This window comes from Bubalus kerabau, chromosome 6, assembly GCF_029407905.1.
Source record: "Bubalus kerabau isolate K-KA32 ecotype Philippines breed swamp buffalo chromosome 6, PCC_UOA_SB_1v2, whole genome shotgun sequence".
NCBI classification, from domain to species: domain Eukaryota; kingdom Metazoa; phylum Chordata; class Mammalia; order Artiodactyla; family Bovidae; genus Bubalus; species Bubalus kerabau.
The window spans coordinates 36,478,172-36,498,649 of NC_073629.1; the positions used below are offsets into that span (position 1 = coordinate 36,478,172).

Here is a 20,478-nt window from a genome sequence, read left to right on the forward strand (position 1 = left end):
TTTTTCTTTCTTTCTTTTTTTTTTCCCTTTTCAAATAGCCAGAAGTGTTATTAGTATGGTACCATGTTGTGAGGACAAATTGTTAAAAAACGGGTAAAGATTTATAATAGTTACTGAAAGATTGTATGAATAACATCTTTTGTACTTATCCATTACCTATTTTGTGGACTTAATTTCACATTGTAGACTATTTTAAAAATAAAATTTGGACTTTATTCTGAATTTTTTTCATATTAACAAAGGGAAAAAATACTGTCTAATGAGATTTTTAAAGTTATATCTTATAGGAAAGCCTAAATTTGAGGTAAAAAAGGATTGATCTTATTTTGACTTTTGTCTAAGACTTTACTTGGTTGAAGTATGCTTATGCAAAACTGGAGACCTCAGAAAGTGCTTGAAACTTGATCAAAAACACACACACACACACAACCTGGATGCTGTACTGGAACATTCTGGAGTGTTTAATGGGTGATTCTAAGGGTGTACGAGACACTTCATCACATGAGATGCTATGTCCAGGGAGAAGAGAGATCTTTCCTGCTTGTGGGGGATGGTGTTTCTATTTCACACAACTCTAGTCTTTTTTGAACTCTGGGATTTGTGTATTTTATATCCAATCTGTCTTTATCCCTCATGGAGAATTGATCTATGTAAACGAGTATCAATTAAGATAACAGCCTTTCATCTATTTTAGACATTTCTTCCAAATGATGAGGACTGTTACCCCTCCAGGTCTAGTATTTGAATATTTGGCATAAATGTTTATCTACAGATAATTTTTATGTTTGGAGTTACTAACTCAAATTTGAAAGATAATTTGGTTAGCCAAAGTTGGTATCTGACTTTAGGGGAGATGATGGCTGTTAAGTGATGATACATAGATAGAATAGGAGCAGTACTTCTGCATTATGCCCTTGACTCATATTTGCTGCTGCTGCTGCTGCTGCTAAGTCGCTTCAGTCGTGTCCGACTCTGTGTGACCCCATAGACGGCAGCCCACCAGACTCCCCTGTCCCTGGGATTCTCCAGGCAAGAACACTGGAGTGGGATGCCATTTCCTTCTCCAATGCATAAAAGTGAAAACTGAAAGTGAAGTCACTCAGTTGTGTCCGACTCTTAGCGACCCAGTGGACTGCAGCCTACCAGGCTCCTCCGCCCATGGGATTTTCCAGGCAAGAGTACTGGAGTGGGGTGCCATTGCCTTCTCCGTGACTCATGTCAGGGAGGGCTAAAAGGAGCAGGTATACAACTGTATTTATAATGGTGTTATTGAAGACATTGTCTATGTGTCTCACACAGAGTCCCTTTTATAAAAACATATCAGAGAAATTTTTCTTACACTTTGGTGCCAGGAAAATTTATACAATTATATTTCAAGAGATTCTGTTTTCCTCTTTTCTTTGGTTGCTAGGAAGGATAGAACTAGACTTGTAACATGTTTAACAATTATATTTTGGCATACATGTGTATACTAACTTTATTTTACTTTTAACATATTTAATCTCTTTTAGATACTCCACTAAACACCAACACATTTGTTGAATGTCTGTTTATGTTAGGCACTGCATATAATGCCTGAGATACAATGATAAGCAAAATCTGACATAGCCCCAGCCCCACGGAGCTTAAAAGTCTTTGGGGGTCACTGGGACGACCCAGAGGGATGGAATGGGAAGGGAGGAGGGAGGAGGGTTCAGGATGGGGAACACATGTATACCTGTGGCGGATTATGTAAAGTTTAAAAATAAAATAAAATTTAAAATCTTCAAAAAAAAAAAATCTTGGGGGGGGGTGGGGCAGAGATAAGCATTAATCAAATAATCATAGGAAGAAATGTAAAAAAGGAAATTGTTACAAGTACAATGAAGGAACATTACACGACGCTATGAGACTCTATTTTGGTTCTAATTCTTCTTTTCCTGTATGTGTTATATCATTTTTTATGGTAACAGATCCATACATACAGATACACACACATATGTACATGTACAGTGTTTCAAGAATACATCTGAGCTTATGTTTTTTTTGTGAAAATGCTTCTCCAAAATGATTAAATGGCTATTTTTCCATTATTTGAAAGTATCACAATATATTTACCTAGTACCTTATCATTGGGCACTGCTTGTTAACAGTTATTCACTATTGTAAAAAATAATATTATTTTAATTTTCCTTTTTTTTTTAAACCAAACTTTTCACATGGGCTCTATTTTAGCCAAAAAAAAAAAAAAAAAATAGAATCCTTTGTAATTAATCAAAGATAGAAGATCTGACAGAGGTTAGAGCAGGAAGAAGTTTACCATAGTTCAGCTAGCTTTTCTTGTGCCCACAGCTGTCACTCTCTTCACCTGTGTGGGGCAGTATTTTGCCTGTTCCGGGACCTTCAAGTCATGCTGCCGTACTAGCCTTCTATACTTGGGGCTGCCTTCCATATTGAACACTAATAGTCTGTGTGCTCGCATTCATGGGAGTGTTTACAAATGATGAGTTCTGCTGGTTCTTAGAGTAAATGCAGCATCAGAAAGATCACATCCCTAAGAGGGGTGAGTAGGGGAGAACAAGGCCATCAGGGTCCAGGAATGATGGTTTCCGAGCAATGTGTCTGCTGTAGCCGTCCCATGTTCTAGAACATCCACAACTCTACATTTACTGTTGAGGCTGAATAGTTTATCACAGGCTTGTCAACGAATTGTTTTTCTTTATGAATTCCTTGTTCATATCCTTTGTCAAGTTTTCTATGGGTCAGTTTATCATTGTATTATCACTGATTTGTAATCGTTTCCTTTGTATCAAAAATATTTTCATATATGCTGAAAACATTTAATTCAGTTTGTCTTTACTTTATAATTGCCTTGTGATATTTTTAGCATAGTGATTAAACACACAGGCTTTGAGACAAATCTTAGAATCAGATTCTGTTCGCTGACTTATTACTTGTGTATTTGAGTCAAGTTGCTTAACTTGTTTTAAAGCTTGTATGGATTGTTGTGGTTGTATTTGATTCTTTTTGTCTCTGGAAAGAGTAGATGGAATAAATTGGATAATGTATGTTCATTGTAAAGTATTTAGATAACACAGATATTCTAAAATTTAAAAAATCATTTATAATTCCGAATGCCTCTCTTTGTTTATATTTTCACATATGTATGTTAATGAGCAGTTATGTCTTAATCATGATTCTGGATGTATCTGGTATCAAGTTGTTCTCCTTTAATATATTGCAGATATCTTTCTTGGTTAATATTTATGTCCACTTTATAATTTCTAATATTCCAACTATAGATATGCTATAATTTACCTATTTCATTATTTTTAATTAAATCAATGCCAATTTTAATTATTAAATATGTTCTAGGGAGCCCTTCATGATTATTTCTAATAAGCAGAATTTTATGTCAGAAGATTAATACATCTGTAAGTTTTCAGATATTTCTGTAGCTTTATGCATGATAGGTGTTATCTTTTTTCTTTTCCTTTATTCTCTTTTGCCAGTTTGATATGTGAAATGATATCTTACTTAAATTTGCATTTCTTTTGGTCACTAGCAGCTTAAACCTGTTTCACATATTTGATTGTTTTAATTTCTTTGAAAATAAATCTTCCTGTTAATCTCTTTGCTAATTTTTCAATTGGAATGTTCATTTTTTTTCTTATAGGTTTCAAGGGCTCTTACATATCGCAAGGATGTTAATCTTTTATCATGCAAATTACAGCTATTTACTTGCTTTTTCTTTTACTTTTTATTATTGTTTATTCAAGGAAAAGTTTTGAGTTTTACAAATAAATAAATCCAGCCATCTTTATTTTCTACCTTTAAAGACTCTGTAAGTAGTCATCAATATTTTCTTCAAGTACTTTTTTTTTTTTTTTGCTTAGAACAAATTTCAGGTTTCTCTCTAAATTTTACATTGAAATATAGACTTAAAGATATACTTGACACTTAATAAGCTCCACGAGGGCAGCTCACTGTCTATGTTACAATTTCTTATTACTGACTGTATTCACGGCCCATCACAGGCATATAATACACGTTTATCAAATAAATAATATAACTCTTGAATTGCCTAAACTTTATTTCATTATAAAATGGGTGATAGAAATGTCTTTCCTTAACATTTTTAAAAAGCTGTAAATATATTTTCTGAAACATATTTTTATATATATATATATATATATATATATATATATATATATATAATGTTAGTTTTTCTCTGTCTGGAACGTTCCTCTTTTTCCTTTTCATCATCTGAACTCTCTATCACCTTTAGATGTCAGCTCAAGCATTGTTTCTATAGGAAAGCCCTTTGTGATAATCTTTTGACAAGGTCACATTCCAAGTTGTAAGTTTTCCTAACATGGTTTTTCTCTGTGGCACTTGTTATTCCTGCCATTTCACAATTGTTTGTAGAGTTATTTAGTTATTTCTTTTCCCCAAACAGGCAGAGACTTTACTCTTTTTTACTTACCATTGTGTCCCACCACCTGGTATCAGATTCTAAGTTTTATTTATTTATTTGTTTTGAATAGACAAATAAATGAACAGCCTGCTACAAAAAGTGCATACTGAGTTTTTGCACGTGCATGATTGCCTTGAAGACTTTATTATTGATCTTTCTGTTCTGTTATCAGTCCCATACAGATTTAATAACAGCTTTAGAAAATTTTAATATCTCTTAGGGGATGATGGCTTTCCACATATCCTCTAAAATAATTCATTTTAGTTTTAAAACTTTCCCAACTAGTCTCACACATTTATTCTTCCAGTTGAATTTTATAATCATTTGTCAGGTTCAGAAAATTCTCATTGTATATTTGTTTGTATTTATATTTTGAGAGAAAGGAATTGTTTTAAATTTATAAATTAACTTGAGGAAAGTGTATTTATAATAAAATATGCAAGGTTCTTAGTCAGGAATTTGGTATGTAGCTTTTATTAACTTGAATTTTTTTTTATTTCCCTCAGTTAATTTTTAAATTTTATTCATCCAGAACCTGAACATTTTATGCTGTGATTTTTCTTAGACATTTTTGTTCAGGAAAGATTTAACATGGCAGGCTTGAGTTTGATATCTTTTAAAGGGTTTGTTTCAGACTTAGACCTTGACTGGCATCTGGAAAGTTCTGAAACGTTTTTGGGTTTTGAAATGTTCCCTGTCCCTGCGGTGCTAAGTGGTAAGGTTATTTGGTTTGTCAGAGGTACTGAATTTCATTGTGCTAGGCTGCCTAAACTTCTTTTAAAGAAACAATCCATGTGGTTCATGATGAGCACCTGCTTTCCTTCAGGGAATTTTTAGTGATTGTGGTTGACTTTGCTGGCATTCAGTTCCTGTGGGACCAGCCCCCCAAAATCCTTGAACTATGACACTTGAGGAATTTTGCCAGGTAAAAACACTACACACATTACTGCATTTTACTGGTGGACAACACTGGAATCTTACAGGTGAATTTCTTCAGATACCATCTGGTATGTCTTTTTCTCTGATTAGTTTCATTAGTTTTGAATTTATTCCCTTGGCTTTTCCTAGCAGTCTGAATAGTATCACTTCCAAATGATAATTCTGTGTATTTTTTTTTTTACAATATTTATCTTTCATGTTTATTATTTTTGTCATATTGATCAGATCTAGACAAGTGTTGAGTAGTACAGTTGACTTCAGGAACCTTTAATGATTGAGACAGCATTTTGCATATGTTTTCAATTTTCTTAGTGTAATATTCTTTATTGTGTTATGAATGCATCCCTTAACATCTAGTTTAGCATCTGGTTCACATAGAGTTTCATAAGAAGCTCATGATACATTTTATTAAAGCCTTTTTTTGACATCCATTGAGATGGTCCATTGCCTTTTCAGTTCTTTATTAATCAGAGAAATTGTTTTATACATATATGTTATATATATATATTTTAAAAATTTAGAAAACATAGAAATTTATTGCCTTTGATAATTTAATTGCATAAATTATTAAGTAAATTGATTTACTTAAATGTATTAAATTATAAATAAATCCTTAATTTATTAATTAAAGTAATAGAGGTTAATAGAATGATGCATGATGCAATATGTCATCTTGTGATGTCAGAAAATAAAATAATTTGGTGGAATAATACATAGAATAAGTAAGATTGTTCAGCATTTTCTTATAGAACATTTACAGTGTAATTTATGCCTGGCATTTGTTTATCAAAATGTATATTCTCTGAATTTCAGCAATATTGCCACATGTAGCTCAGTTTGTATATATTTTTACTTTTCCATGTATTTTTGGTACACAGAAATGCCTGCTACATTCAGAGAAGTATTTTTCAAAGTATTAACTTATACTTCCAGCTCTCTCGCTCAACTTTTAATACAGTATGATAAAATAATCTATTTTGTGTTTTACATAACTGTCACAGTGCCTATACTGGTGATTTTTTTTTTTTTTTTTTTCATTTGGAGAGGATACCCAGATGCTAACTGAATACTTGATTTGGAAATACTGACAAGGCATGAGAGAGAATGATGTCATAAGATGATTCTCATCTTCCTCTCTAATTACTCAGGATCATTGTAGATTATTTCATTTGCCAATATTTACTTCCTATGTTCTAAAACTAGATTACTAAAAGGTAATAGTTTATAGTTAAAATTGAGGAAAATATTAAGTTTAAATATATAAAATTTTAAAGTAATAGCTGGCTGTATTACTAATTCTATAGTAATAGCTGGCTATATTACTAATATATTACTACTTTTGCTTCATTGACTACACCAAAGCCTTTGGCTGTGTGGATCACAACAAACTGTGGAAAATTCTTCAAGAGATGGGAATACCAGACCACCCTACTTGCCTCCTGAGAAATCTGTATGCAGGTCAAGAAGCAACTGTTGGAACTGGACATGGAACAACAGACTGGTTTCTAATTGGGAAAGGAGTACGTCAAGGCTGTATATTGTCACCCTGCTTATTTAACGTCTATTCAGAGTACGTCATACGAAATGCCTGGCTGGATGAAGCACAAGCTGGAATCAAGATTGCTGGGAGAAATATCAATAACCTCAGATATGCAGATGACACCACCCTAATGGCAGAAAATGAAGAGGAACTAAAGAGCCTCTTGATGAAAGTGAAAGAGGAGAGTGAAAAAACTGCTTAAAACTCACCATTCAAAAAATTAAGATCATGGCATCTGGTCCCATCACTTTATGGCAAATAGATGGGGAAACAATGGAAACAGTGACAGACTTTATTTTTTTGGGCTCCAAAATCATTGCAGATGGTGACTGCAGCCATGAAATTAAAAGACGCTTCCTCCTTGGAAGGAAAGTTATGACCAACGTAGACAGCCTATCAAAAAGCAGAGACGTTCCTTTGCCAACAAAGGTGAGTCTAGTCAAAGCTGTGGTTTTTCCAGTAGTTATGTATGGAAGTGGAAGTTGGACCATAAAGAAAGCTGAGTGCTGAAAAATTGATGCTTTTAAACTGTGTTGTTGGAGAAGACACTTGAGAGTCCCTTGGACTGCAAGGAGATCCAACCAGTCCATCCTAAAGGAAATCAGTCCTGAATATTCTTTGGAAGTACTGATGCTGAAGTTGAAGCCCTAGTACTTTGGCCCCTGACGGGAAGAACTGACTCATTGGAAAAGACCCCGATACTGGGAAAGATTGAAGGCAGGAGGAGAAGGGGACGACAGAGGATGAGATGGATGGCATCACTGACTCAATGGACATGAGTTTGAGCAAGCTCTGGGAGTTGGTGATGGACAGGAAGCCTGGCATGATGTAGTCCATGAGGTCACGAAGTATTGGACATGACTGAGTGACTGAACTGAACTGATATTACTAATTCCACTGTAATACTTTTCTACTGAAATATATTTGTATCTATGAACTGAATTGTAGTTGTTATAAAAAGATTAAATGTTGTTTTCTCACAAAGGAGAGGTTGTAGGTGAATAAACATAAATTATAGCATTTAAGTGAAATTCAGTTAAGCATTATGTTTTTCTTCAGCTTTATTTTATATGGGAGATAAAATTTTTTGGCATAGTAAAAATGTCTTTATATCTACTGTACTCTGTCCAGATTTCCATCTGACAATGCGGCAAAGGCAGCCTTCTGAAAAGTAAATTAAATGCTATAGGAAAAGCATATTTTTCTGATTTCCTTCAACCATAAATGCCTGGCAGTTCATTTTCCTAGTCGAATGTTTGGTAACTGTAAAGGTGAGACAAGTTAAAAAGGAGAAGTCAGTTCCCCTACTTTCAAGCACCACATAGGCCAGAAGGAAAATGGACCTGCAGACAAGCAATTTTTATGCTAAGTGGTGATTTCTTTTAGGGGTTGCACAAAATTAGTGAAAAGCCTCGGTGGTTCATATTAAGTTGGCTTAGGGGTGTCAAGGAAAATATTATGGAGGCTGACAAATTTGAACTTTAGTATTGTTTCTATCCCCTCCTTTGATAATTGGGCCCAGTAATCCTATCTACCACCTCAGATATGCAGATGATACCACATTAATGTCAGAAAATGAAGAGGAACTAAAGAACCTCCTGATAAGGGTGAAAGAAGAGAGTGAAAAAGCTGGTTTGAAACTCACCATTTTAAAAACTAAAGCCATGACATCCATTCCCATCACTTCATGGGAAATAGATGGGGAGACAGTGGAAACAGTGACAGACTTTATTTTCTTGGGCTCCAAAATCACTGCAGATGGTGACTTCAGCCATGAAATTAAAAGACACTTGTTCCTTGGAAGGGAAACCATGACAATCCTAGATAATGTATTAAAAAGCAGAGACATCAGTTTGTGAGAAAGCTATGGTTTTTCCAGTAGTCATGTACAGATGTGAGAGTTGGACCTAAAAAAGACTGAGCATTGAAGAATTGATGCTTCTGAATTCTGGTGGTGGAGAAGGCTCTTGAGAATCTCTTGGACTGCAAGTCCATGTCTCTTGGACCTAGAAACCCGTCAATTCTAGAGGAAATTAACCCTGAATATTCACTGGAAGGACCGATGCTGAAGCTGAAGTTCCAATACTTTGGCCACCTAATGCAAAGAGCCAACTCATTGGCAAAGACTCTGATGCTTGGAAAGATTGAAGGCAAAAGGAGAAGGCAGCGGCAGAGGATGAGATGCTTGGATAGCATCACTGACTCAGTGGACATAAATTTGAGCAAACTCTGGGAGATAGTGAGGACAGAGGAGCCTGATATGCTGCAATCCATGGAGTCACACAGAGCTGGACACAATTTAGCGACTGAACAAGAACAGCAGTCCTATCTAATGTCTTTCTAGTGTCTCTGTATTAGATTTCTTCATAGAAACAAAACAAATGGGGTGTGTGTGTATGTATATGTGTGTGTGCGCATGTATTATATATCATAAGGAATTCGCTTATGCATGTGGGGAGGTTGGCAAGCCCCAAGATTTCTAGGGTGAGTCAGCAAGCTGGAGACTCAGGAGAGCCAAAGATGTATTGTCCAGTATGACTTCAAAAGCCACCAGCAGAGCTGATGGCATGGGTCTTTCCTATGACCTGAAGACTTGAGACCCAGACAAAGCCATTGTTTAAGGTTGAGTCTGAAGGCAAAAGTGTCTATGTCCTAGTTCAAAGGTAGTCAGGCAGAAATAATTCTTACTTGCGGGAGGGTCAGCCTTTCTATTTTATTTGGGCCTTTAACTGATTGGATGAGGCCCACTTTCACTAGGGAGGGCAATTGCTTTACTCAGTCTCAGATTCAAGTGTTAATATTGTCCAAAAATATCTTCACCCAGGATGATGTTTGACCAAAAATTTGAGCAACCATGGACCAGTCAGCTTGAGACATAATATTAACTATTACAATGTCACAGATGGTGTATCTGCCATTGTTCTATGAACACTTGATATTCATTGTTGAGCTTTCAACCTTGTTTTCTCCCCAAAATTATGCCATTTTCTCCCTTTCCTTTATCCATGAAACACTATTGATTTTCTCTTATTGTTTAGCCACTAATTGATTTCCGCTTTTTATTTCTTTGATCCTTAATTATAAGTTTTGTTATTTCATGGATATGAGTTTTTGCTTCTCTAACTCAGTGGATATCTTTCTGAGGGTAAGACAACTGCACTTTTGCTTTTTTAGTTCTTTTCCCTTTAAGTCGCAGATACTTAATATATAGATAGGGATATTTGTTAATTTATTCAATGCTATAAGCTTAATACACATAGATAGGAAACATTGAGCTAAGTCTTGGTAATATAGACATAAATAGCATTGAACAAGTTTCTGATTGTTGCAAGCAGATAATTAGTGGTTTGAATACAAGGTAATATTGTTCTAGAAAACCAAAAAAGTACTTTGAGAATCCAGATGATACTGATAATCACTATCTTAATCATGTGGACCCAAAGAAAATATTCAAAGGAGTCTCGTTTTTTAAAATCTGGTCCTAAGTTAGTAACCAGGTAAGTTAGCAGTTATAAGTTAGGTGAAACATTTAGAGTGAATGGATTATAAAATCCAGGATTATAGACAAGAATATGACTGAGAAATGGGATAAGATCTGCATGTTTATAGTGTATGGCTTGTTCCAGATGTTCAAGCTGGTTTTAGAAAAGGCAGAGGAACCAGAGATCAAATTGCCAACATCCACCGGATCATGGAAAAAGGAAGAGAGTTCCAGAAAAACATCTATTTCTGCTTTATTGACTATGACAAAGCCTTTGACTGTGTGGATCACAATAAACTGTGGAAAATTCTGAAAGAGATGGGAATACCAGACCACCTGACCTGCCTCTTGAGAAACCTGTATGCAGGTCAGGAAGCAACAGTTATAACTGGACATGGAACAACAGACTGGTTCCAAATAAGAAAAGGAGTATGTCAAGGCTGTATATTGTCACCCTGCTTATTTAACTTATATGCAGAGTACATCATGAGAAACGCTGGGCTGGAAGAAGCACAAGGTGGAATCAAGATATCCGGGAGAAATATCAATAACCTCAGATATGCAGATTACATCACCCTTATGGCAGAAAGTGAAGAGGAACTAAAAAGCCTCTTGATGAAAGTGAAAGAGGAGAGTGAAAAAGTTGGTTTAAAGCTCAACAATCAGAAAACGAAGATCATGGCATCTGGTCCCATCACTTCATGGGAAATAGATGGGGAAACAGTGGAAACAGTGGCTGACTTTGTTTTTCTGGGTTCCAAAATCACTGCAGATGGTGATTGCAGCCATGAAATTAAAAGACTCTTACTCCTTGGAAGGAAAGTTATGACCAACCTAGATAGCATATCGAAAAGCAGAGACATTACTTTGCCAACAAAGGTCTGTCTAGTCAAGGCTATGGTTTTTCCAGTGGTCATGTATGGATGCAAGGGTTGGACTGTGAAGAAAGCTGAGCACTGAAGAATTAATGCTTTTGAACTGTGGTGTTGGAGAAGACTCTTGAGAGTCCCTTGGACTGCAAGGAGATCAGCCCTGGGTGTTCTTTGGAAGGAATGATGCTGAAGCTGAAACTCCAGTACTTTGGCCACCTCATGCAAAGAGTTGACTCATTGGAAAAGACTCTGATGCTGGGAGGGATTGGGGGCAGGAGGAAAAGGAGATGACAGAGGATGAGATGGCTGGATGGCATCACCGACTCGATGGACGTGAGTTTGAGTGAACTCTGGGAGTTGGTGATGGACAGGGAGGCCTGGCATGCTGTGATTCATGGGGTGGCAGAGAGTTGGACACGACTGAGCGACTGAACTGAACTGAACTGTGAGTGTTTGGGAAAGAAGGGGCTGGTGAGTGGTAGCTAAAGCTAGAGCTTAAAAACTCTTCATGCCATTGTTAGAAGATTTATCTTTATCCCCATAGGCATTAGGAATCAGCAGATGTATTCAAAGGAGGGAGTGACATATCATATTTTCATTCTTAAAAGTGATTCTGGAAATAGTAGGAAAGATGGCCTTAAGTAGAGAAAGTAGGAGATGGAATAATTAAGAAGGTCATTGTCACAATTTAGTTGGGAGATGCTGAGGATTTGAATTAGGAAGTGAGAAGAGAGAATGGAACCTGCATTTTAGAGGAAGTATTTTTAAAGTTGAATCAGAAGTTGGTCAGGGTGTCAGGGAAGAAGGAGTTGGAGCAGAGGAGAGGTTAAGAGAAAATGAAAATGTAGAGAATGTCAGGGAAAGGGAAAAATTCATTATGCCTCTTTTGAGTTTCTCTCCTGGAAGGAGTGAATGGTAATAGACTGAAATCAGAATTTGATTAGAATCAGATGTGTTACATCAGGATTTCATACTTAGCAGCTCCATTGCTGTTATCTATTAAAGATCAGCCCTCCAAACAAGGCTTTGTATTTTTTTTTTTAAAAAAGAATCAGGTATGTTAGGAAAGGTGTGGGGTTGAGTTTTGTGTGTGCTGCATTTGAGATGCCTGAGGTTGAAATGCAGATCTGCAGGATGGAGAGGATTGCCCAGGCTAGGCGAGGTGTATGGTCCTCAACTTGGCTACCACATGGAGCCAGAGGACAAGATGACAGTCAGAGAAGATCATGAAAGGTTATAGGAGCCACAAGAGCATCAGTATGCCTTTCTCTATAAATATTTGATTGACTGATTAAACAAGGGAAGCCTACTTGTATTAATAATAGGCCCTAAAGAAAGATGAGTGCCGAAGAAGTGATGCTTTTGAACTGTGGTGTTGGAGAAGACTCTTTAGAGTCCTTTGGACAGCAAGGAGATCCAACCAGTCCATCCTAAAGGAGATCAGTCCTGGGTGTTCATTGGAAGGACTGATGCTAAAGCTGAAACTCCAATACTTTGGCCACCTCATGCAAAGAGTTGACTCATTGGAAAAGACTTTGATGCTGGGAGGGATTGGGGGCAGGAGGAGAAGGGGACGACAGAGGATGAGATGGCTAGATGGCATCACCAATTCGATGGACATGAGTTCGAGTGAACTCCAGGAGTTGGTGATGGAGAGGGAGGCCTGGCGTGCTATGATTCATGGGGTCGCAAAGAGTCAGACATGACTGAGCAACTGAACTGAACTGAACTGAAATGAAGCAAAAGAAATGGGATCTATGAGATTCCACCCAAGTTCTCATAAGTAAACTATAGTATATCAAAGCAAGTTACTTAAATGGAATCCTTTTTCTATAGCTGTATGACCAGGCAAGTGAGCTGACCTATTACAAGTCCAGTTCTCATCTGCAGTCAGCGCAACCCCGTACTTGGGCTTGCTCTGTCCACTTTTGCTGCACTGCAAGGAATTCTCTACATAGTAGTCATAGAGATTTTGAGGGGTCAACTAAATGTGATGTCTGGAGATGGAAATGGCAACCCACTCCAGTATTCTTGCCTGAAGAATCCCCATGGGCAGAGGAGCCTGGCGAGCTACAGTTCATAAGGTCACAAAGAGTCAGACACGGCTGAAGCAACTTAGTGAAAATGTGGCGTCAATCCCTGTTGAAGACATCAACTCTTTCCTTGGCCCTGCCAGCCACTCTTGCTCACTCCTACATCCCCCCTTTTCACCCACTGGTCTCCAGCTCAGGGACTCTTCTTTCTGTTCCTGCTTCAGGGCCTGTCTACATGTAGGTGCTTTTAAGTGTGAAGTGAATGAATTACTCTACTTTATAGGTTTATTGTGAGAAGTAAATGTGAAAAAAATATATGAAAAGTCAATTACTGTGCCTTGTACATTAGAGGTGTAAGGCAATGGCACCCCACTCCAGTACCCTTGCCTGGAAAATCCCATGGATGGAGGAGCCTGGTGGGCTGCAGTCCATGTGGTCGCTAAGAGTCAGACACGACTGAGCGACTTCACTTTCACTTTTCACTTTCCTGCATTGGAGAAGGAAATGGCAACTCACTCCAGTGTTCTTGCCTGGAGAATCCCAGGGACAGGGGAGCCTGGTGGGCTGCTGTCTGTGGGGTCACACAGAGTTGGACACGACTGAAGTGACTTAGCAGCAGCAGCAATACATTCTACTTTTGATCATTTCTGTCCTTGTGTTATCAAATCTATAAACCTGATGTTTCTTTATCCTCTTTTGCTTCAGCCTATCTTTCCAGCTTTCCCATTCAGTCAAGTTACTGTCTTTGGTTTCTGCATCCCCATGTGTATTGACATCTCTCTTATCTTTAGTTGGTATTTGATATGACTTCATCTAATTCCCTGGACTTTTTGCATACATATCCTTTCCTGAGTAACCCTATTTCTTAATGTGCTTAAATCATTACATATGGATTCCTGGTCCCAAGGACAGTGAACATACAACAACCTTCCTGCAATGAAATTCCTAGGAAAATGGGGACCCTCTAGAGATTCAGTCCCAAGACTACCAAGGGACTCTTCACCACTCATAAAAGTATTATCCTGATTACATCATTATTATGTGGAATTAGAATCAGCAATTTATAAATTAGAGCCAAGACTCACTGAACACTAACTCTGGGCTAGGCAACGTCCTAAGCCCTTCACGTAAGTTGCCTTCCTTTCTGAGTTTGATTTTATTAGTATTCCTGCTTTGTACTATTAACTTGCCCAAGGTCACCCTGTTAGTGATTTGCATGTTAGGATGTAAGCCCAGGTGGTCTGATTTCAGATTCCTGCTCTCAACCATGCTTTTATATTCTATAGTGCCTCAGTAGCAGGGTCATAGAGTTAACTTTTATTCTTTAGTGTTTGATTTAAAATTTTTAAAATAATATGCAGTTAAAAACTAGCCCCAAATTTCCAACCGTTCTTTCTACCATTCTACCCTACATCTTCAAGTCTCACTTAACTTACAGCAAATACTGTCAACAATATTTTCTACTTTTTTTCTTTATGTAAGATTTTTCTTTTTAACCTTTCAGTGTAATCTTGCTCTCAGCTTTTGTCTTCTGAAAAGTCAGCTTATTCCTAGTTAGTTGGTGAAAATGTTAAATGCAAATAGTAAACACACACACACACACAACACACACGCATGACTTGGGCTGACCCTAAGAGAGAGCTGTTCTAGGTAGACTTCTAAAATTAATTAAATTCTTAGTTATTTTGTATCTATTTACTTGAGTTCCTGCCTGAAGGAGACCCACTTGTATTCTGAAACTCCAGGCTGGTGAATTCTTCAAGTTTGCCAGACCGAAGTTGCTGTTTGAGAGTTCTTCTATCACTGTGTCACCTTGGTGCTTAGAGAGAGATGGACAATGGGCCTCCCTGGCTGAGGAAACGGGTTTCCACGCTCATATCAATGCCTGGCTGTATGGACTCAAGAAACAATGTGAAAAGAATTTTGTTTCTAGATCATTATCTTTTCTTCAACATTTCCCTTCCTGAAGAAACACTCTGTAATTTTTAATCAGCAACACAAAAATGCCTCCATGGAAATGGCCGTCCTTTGCAGCACGCAGTGGAACACTTTCCTGAAAAGTGAGGTCACCAGAAGCACAGAGCAGAGAAATCCCAGATGGCACTAATATTTGATTTCATTTTTAGCACGGTTATATTCAGCAGATGGATTGCAAGGCTGACCTTGCTGACACTTCTGCATCACTGCCTGCTACTCCAATTGCCTTTGTGAATGTTTTTTCGTAAGGCTTCTCCTGGTACCTCAGAGATTGATGCCTGGTTGCCCGCCTGCGTTATGCTTCATTATGCCAAGGCTGTGTGTGCTTGAGAGTCGCTGTGTTCTATAAAAGGGGAAATCCTGGCTCATCTCAAACTTTTCCTACAGTCTCGCAGATCATGTAGCATCTCAGCCTCATCTTAGCTTTCTAGGGGTCCCTCTGATCTGTATTCATTTTTAATTTATCCTTTCATAATTTTTCTGCTTTCTTTGGTAACATGGACAAATTAAGAATAATATAAAAAGTCCTCTGGAAATGACTAAACAGTTTCCCATATACTTATTAACACAAAAATCTAATTATATGAAGGTGAATACTGTTGAATTCCTCCTTGCACTACAATTTTGGTGGCTAAGAGCACAGACCTGGGTTGGAGTTCCCAGCTCTGCCTTTTCCTTTAATGTAAACTTTTATTGGGGCTTCCCATGGGATGCTAGTGGTTAAGAACCTGCCTGCCAGTGCAGGAGACATACAAGACATGAATTCAGTCCTTGGGTTGGAAAGATTCCCTGGAGGAGGGCACGACAACCCACTCCAGTATTCTTGCCTCGAGAATGCTATGGACAGAGGAGCTTGGCAGGCTACAGTCCATGGAGTCACAAAGAGCCAAACACAACTGAAACGACTTCGGATGCACGCACGCAAGCCTCTATTTCCCTGTTTGTAAACTAGTGAATTGATTAGTGCCGCACAGTTAGGATTGGTGTGAAGGTTAAGTGAGGTGTAATGAGCACATTGTGTTTTACCACAGTATCGGCACAGAGTAAATGCACAGTGAATGTCATTTTGCAGTATGCTCAGTATTTTTTTTTGCGTATGTGTATAATATAAAGAGAATATAAATGATAAAGTAATTTTGTTTACCTTTTATTTAGATTGCCAGAAAACTGGGTTGTTTTTAAGGAAGACATTTTTAATGATCAGACTGATGCTTCGTTTGAACTCTTTTTGGGAAATTTGTATTCACTTTTATAGATCATTACATAATCCACATACCTATTTGGACAGGAACCCTGTGGAAATGCAGCACCCATTCCCCCTCCCTCCTGCTCCCTGCAGCTAGTTTCTATTTTGGTGATGTGGCTAGAGAAAAAAGAAATCATCACACAGCGTGAATATCCCTCAGGCTTTGTGTTTTTCCTGGCAGGTTGACCTACGTGGCCAGTCTGTAAAGTTCCCTGGGAACATGCAATTCTGAGCCGGATTCGGTTGCTTCAGTCTTTATATGTCACTGGTTCTCACACAGTCAGATTTTGGTACCTATTTTAATGCAAAGCATTTGGCTTAGAAAACACTGTGTATTTAATAGCCTATTTGTCTGAATCACCTCTCTACCCAGTGTAAAATTGATGAACTTAGACTGATGCTGTGTTGTGAAGCTTTCTTGAGGATGTTACCTCTTTGCTTTTGTCTAGATCCAACATAAGGCCAGACTATGCAGACTCCAACTTCCATGAGTTCAAGATGCACACCTTCACCCGGGTTACATCCTGCAGAGTCTGCCAGATGCTCCTGAGGTCAGTTGGCGTGGTCTTGGTTTTCAGTTTAAAGGAACTGGTGTAACTGCCGAATGTTTCGGCTTCCCTAGGGTCCCAGTAAGAATGTTTTCTAATGGATATATGCCTTACAAGTTTGGATCCATCAGATCTTTCCTTGGCTTTGTGCCTGGACCATTCCTTCAGAACCCAGGAAGGTTCTCTCCATTGGCTTGAAGGGGATAGTGCTGTGCATAGTGCTGTGTTCTCTTGTTCTGCTTCCTGGCGCTAATGGTTTTCTAGAGGTAGAATTTTGCACCTTTTAACCTATCACTCTCTGATTTTCCCTTGCAGAGGAACATTTTTTCAAGGTTATTTATGTGTTAAGTGTGGTGCCAGAGCACACAAAGAATGTTTGGGAAGAGTAGACAATTGCAGCAGAGTTAATTCCGCTGGTAAGTCATGTTTATTGCTGTGAATGGGCTTTTAATGAGAACATAAAACTTGCTCAACATAATTAAGGCCTAATTTACTCTAAATATGTGTTTATTATAACATATCGGCTTTTGAAACTATTGTTTATGAGCACAATTAGAAAATGGTTTGAAATTCTTGTGACTTTTATACCTAGCTGAGCGACAGAGGGCTTCAAGAGGGACTTGGGAGGTTCCCTATCACCCGTTTCATTCACCCCCTTCCCCTAAATCTCGCCAACACTATACAAATATAGCTGCAGCACACAAACAGAGTCGGAAAACAAAACAGGAAAAAATGGTTCTTTTTCTGTCTTTGGTTTTTGAATTTCTCCCCTTTTCTCTTAAATATTCATCTCCAAAAGGCTAAGGCTGCCAGGAGTAAACATTGCACAGACTAATTCATGAATTAATGAATTGAATACATTGTCATTTTCCAGCCTTTAACAAAGAATGTATATCCTTTGGATTTTGTGTAAATGTTTTCCCCTTGGTTTTTAAAAATAATGCTCCATGATTGTAACCTGAGACAGTTTCTAAGGCTGTTGGCAATTATGCATTCAGTACCCTTTTGCCTCTCTCTGCCCCTCTTGGGCTCTTTTCCTTCTCTTTCTTTTCTGGCCTCTTTATTATTTCTCTTTCTTCTTCTTTCTCTTTGTCCTTTTCCCCTGAGTTTCTCTGTGTTTTATCAATAAGACCTTTCAAAATCAGTAAAACTTTTTGAACAGAAGAAAGGGATCTTTAACAGCCTGAGTTCAAAAGGTAGCTGTGTCAACCTTTGATTTTCCCAAAGGGGAAGGTGGACATTGAATTATTTTGGATAATGTGAAGAAGAGTGAAACAGAGAATAATAGCTCATTTCAGAGCCCAGTTCAGAAAATAGGCAATCATACAAAACTTGTGAATCCTATTAGAAAATGGAGATCACGGTGCATTCCTCTCATTCGGCTCCTTCCATAGACGTATTTGTGAGGCTCCTCGAGCCACTCTATACACCAGGCTTGGGCAGTGCTTGGAGAAAGAGCCTGGCATTAGTTGAGCACCTGCACTGTGCCCGCCCTGCCTGCTTGGACTGATTCCATCCTCAGAAGAGCAGTGCCCAGTTGTTGATGGGAGTCACTGTGCTTATGCAGTTAATTGGCTCAAGGTCTGTAGGTAAAGGAGACAAGATTAGCACCTGCTAATTTTTCTGAAGGTCAGAAACAATTTACAAAGGTATAAAATAGAAATAGTACATACATTTATTATTATTTAATTGCCTGTGCTGTACTTAGTTGCTCAGTTGTGTCTGACTTTTTGAAGCACCATGGTCTGTAGCCCGCCAGGCTCCTCTGTCCATGGGGATTCTTCAGGCAAGAATGCTGGGTGTGTTGCCATGCCCTCCTCCAGGGGATTTTCCCAACCCAGGGACTGAACCCAGGACTCCCACATTGCAGGCATATTCTTTACCATCTGAGCCACCAGGGAAATCCTAGAATACTGGAGTGGTTAGCCTATTCTTTCTCCAGGGGATCTTCCTGTCACAGAAGTTGAACCAGGGTCTCCTGCATGGCAGGCAGATTCTTTACCAGGGAAGCCCTTTAATTGCCTACCTGATGCAGTTTATCACTTATATTTGTGTGTGGGTCCATCTTTATCTGTCCTGCCCTTAAAAGAATCTGCCTGCCATGCAGGAGATGCACAGGAGACAGGGATTCAATCCCTGGGTCAGAAAGATCCCCTAGAGAGGAAATCATGACCCACTCCAGTATTCTTGCCTGGAAAATTCCATGGACAGAGGCAGCCGGTGGGGTACAGTCCGTGGGGTCGCAGAGAGTCAGATACAACTGGGTGCAGTGCGCACAGCACACCAGCACATTATTACTATTTAACTGCCTACCCGATGCAGCTTATCACTTAATATTTCTGTGGTTTCATCTTTATGTGTTCTGTCCTTTATCCCCTTTGAGGACAATTAACATGTTATTTGCTCATAGTAGGTGAGTGGATTTTTGTCAGTCCCATAGTCCTGTCTTCTGAGTTTCAGTCTATGAGGCGTAGAAAGTGATCCCATAGTTGGCAAGGTTCTTGCAGTCTAAAGGGAATAGTGTAGGAGAGTGGTTGTGAGTCAAGCAGAGATGATTAAAAATCTGGTTCAGCTCTTAACTAGCTGCATGAACTTGGGGAAAGTGTGTAAACATCTCATTTATTCATCCGTAAAAATGAAATTAGAGGATTATTGTAAGGATCATATGAAATAATGTTGATGCGTAGCAAAGTGCCTGGATACAATGAAAACTCAGTATTTTCATCCAAGATGTTATGATAAGAAGCTATTTTTTGGGAAGGAATGCATACCCCTGCACTGAATAGTGGATTCTTAACCACTGGACCACCAGGAAATACCGCTTCTTGGAGTTTTGAACATAAGTCTTGTGTTCTCTTGATTCTTTGTCTGCATCCTTAAATTGCCCTCCATTCTCCTTTTGTTTTTCACATCTTGTCCTCATTCTTTTTCTCTCCTCTTTCTGTCCTTTCCTGTCCAAGATTTTTAAGAGACTGGTGGCACTGAATGCCCACAGTCAGGTAATTAGTGGTATGGAGGAGTCTTCCCTTTCTTTGCCTTCAGGTTAGGATTTGCTGGGTAGCCCTTGGAAATAAAGGGATCTGTTCATCAGCAGCCTTTTCTCCCTCACTGCCAAACAGATACCCTCTGAAAGTTGGAAGTCTCCTGACATCCTCTCCTCAGCCTCACCCCTTCCTGTTCTGGTATAGGCTGTAGTTATGGGTAGATTTTAAGTCTGAGCTTGGCAGATCTGTGTGTGGTAAAATAGGTGGGATTTTGAGGACATGGGCAAACTAGACTTTATGGGCTGTTTCCTAGTCTGCAGAGAATCCCAGTTCCCAATATTGGTTTAAGTTTTTGCACAGTTCTTTGTTTTGACAGCCAGGAGTAATTGCTTGCAATTAATT

The 20,478-nt window shown here is 38.4% G+C and overlaps 1 protein-coding gene across 20 annotated transcripts in view; it reads left to right on the plus strand.

Moving 5' to 3' along the window:
• Positions 1–20,478, plus strand: part of VAV3 (vav guanine nucleotide exchange factor 3) — a 645,240-nt gene that overhangs the window by 467,842 nt on the left and 156,920 nt on the right. For all 20 annotated transcript variants that reach the window (XM_055584919.1, XM_055584920.1, XM_055584918.1 and 17 more), the window contains 2 exons: positions 16,994–17,095; positions 17,408–17,508. In XM_055584919.1, coding sequence (XP_055440894.1) covers positions 16,994–17,095; positions 17,408–17,508 — 203 coding nt within the window. The remainder of the gene's footprint in view (positions 1–16,993; positions 17,096–17,407; positions 17,509–20,478) is intronic.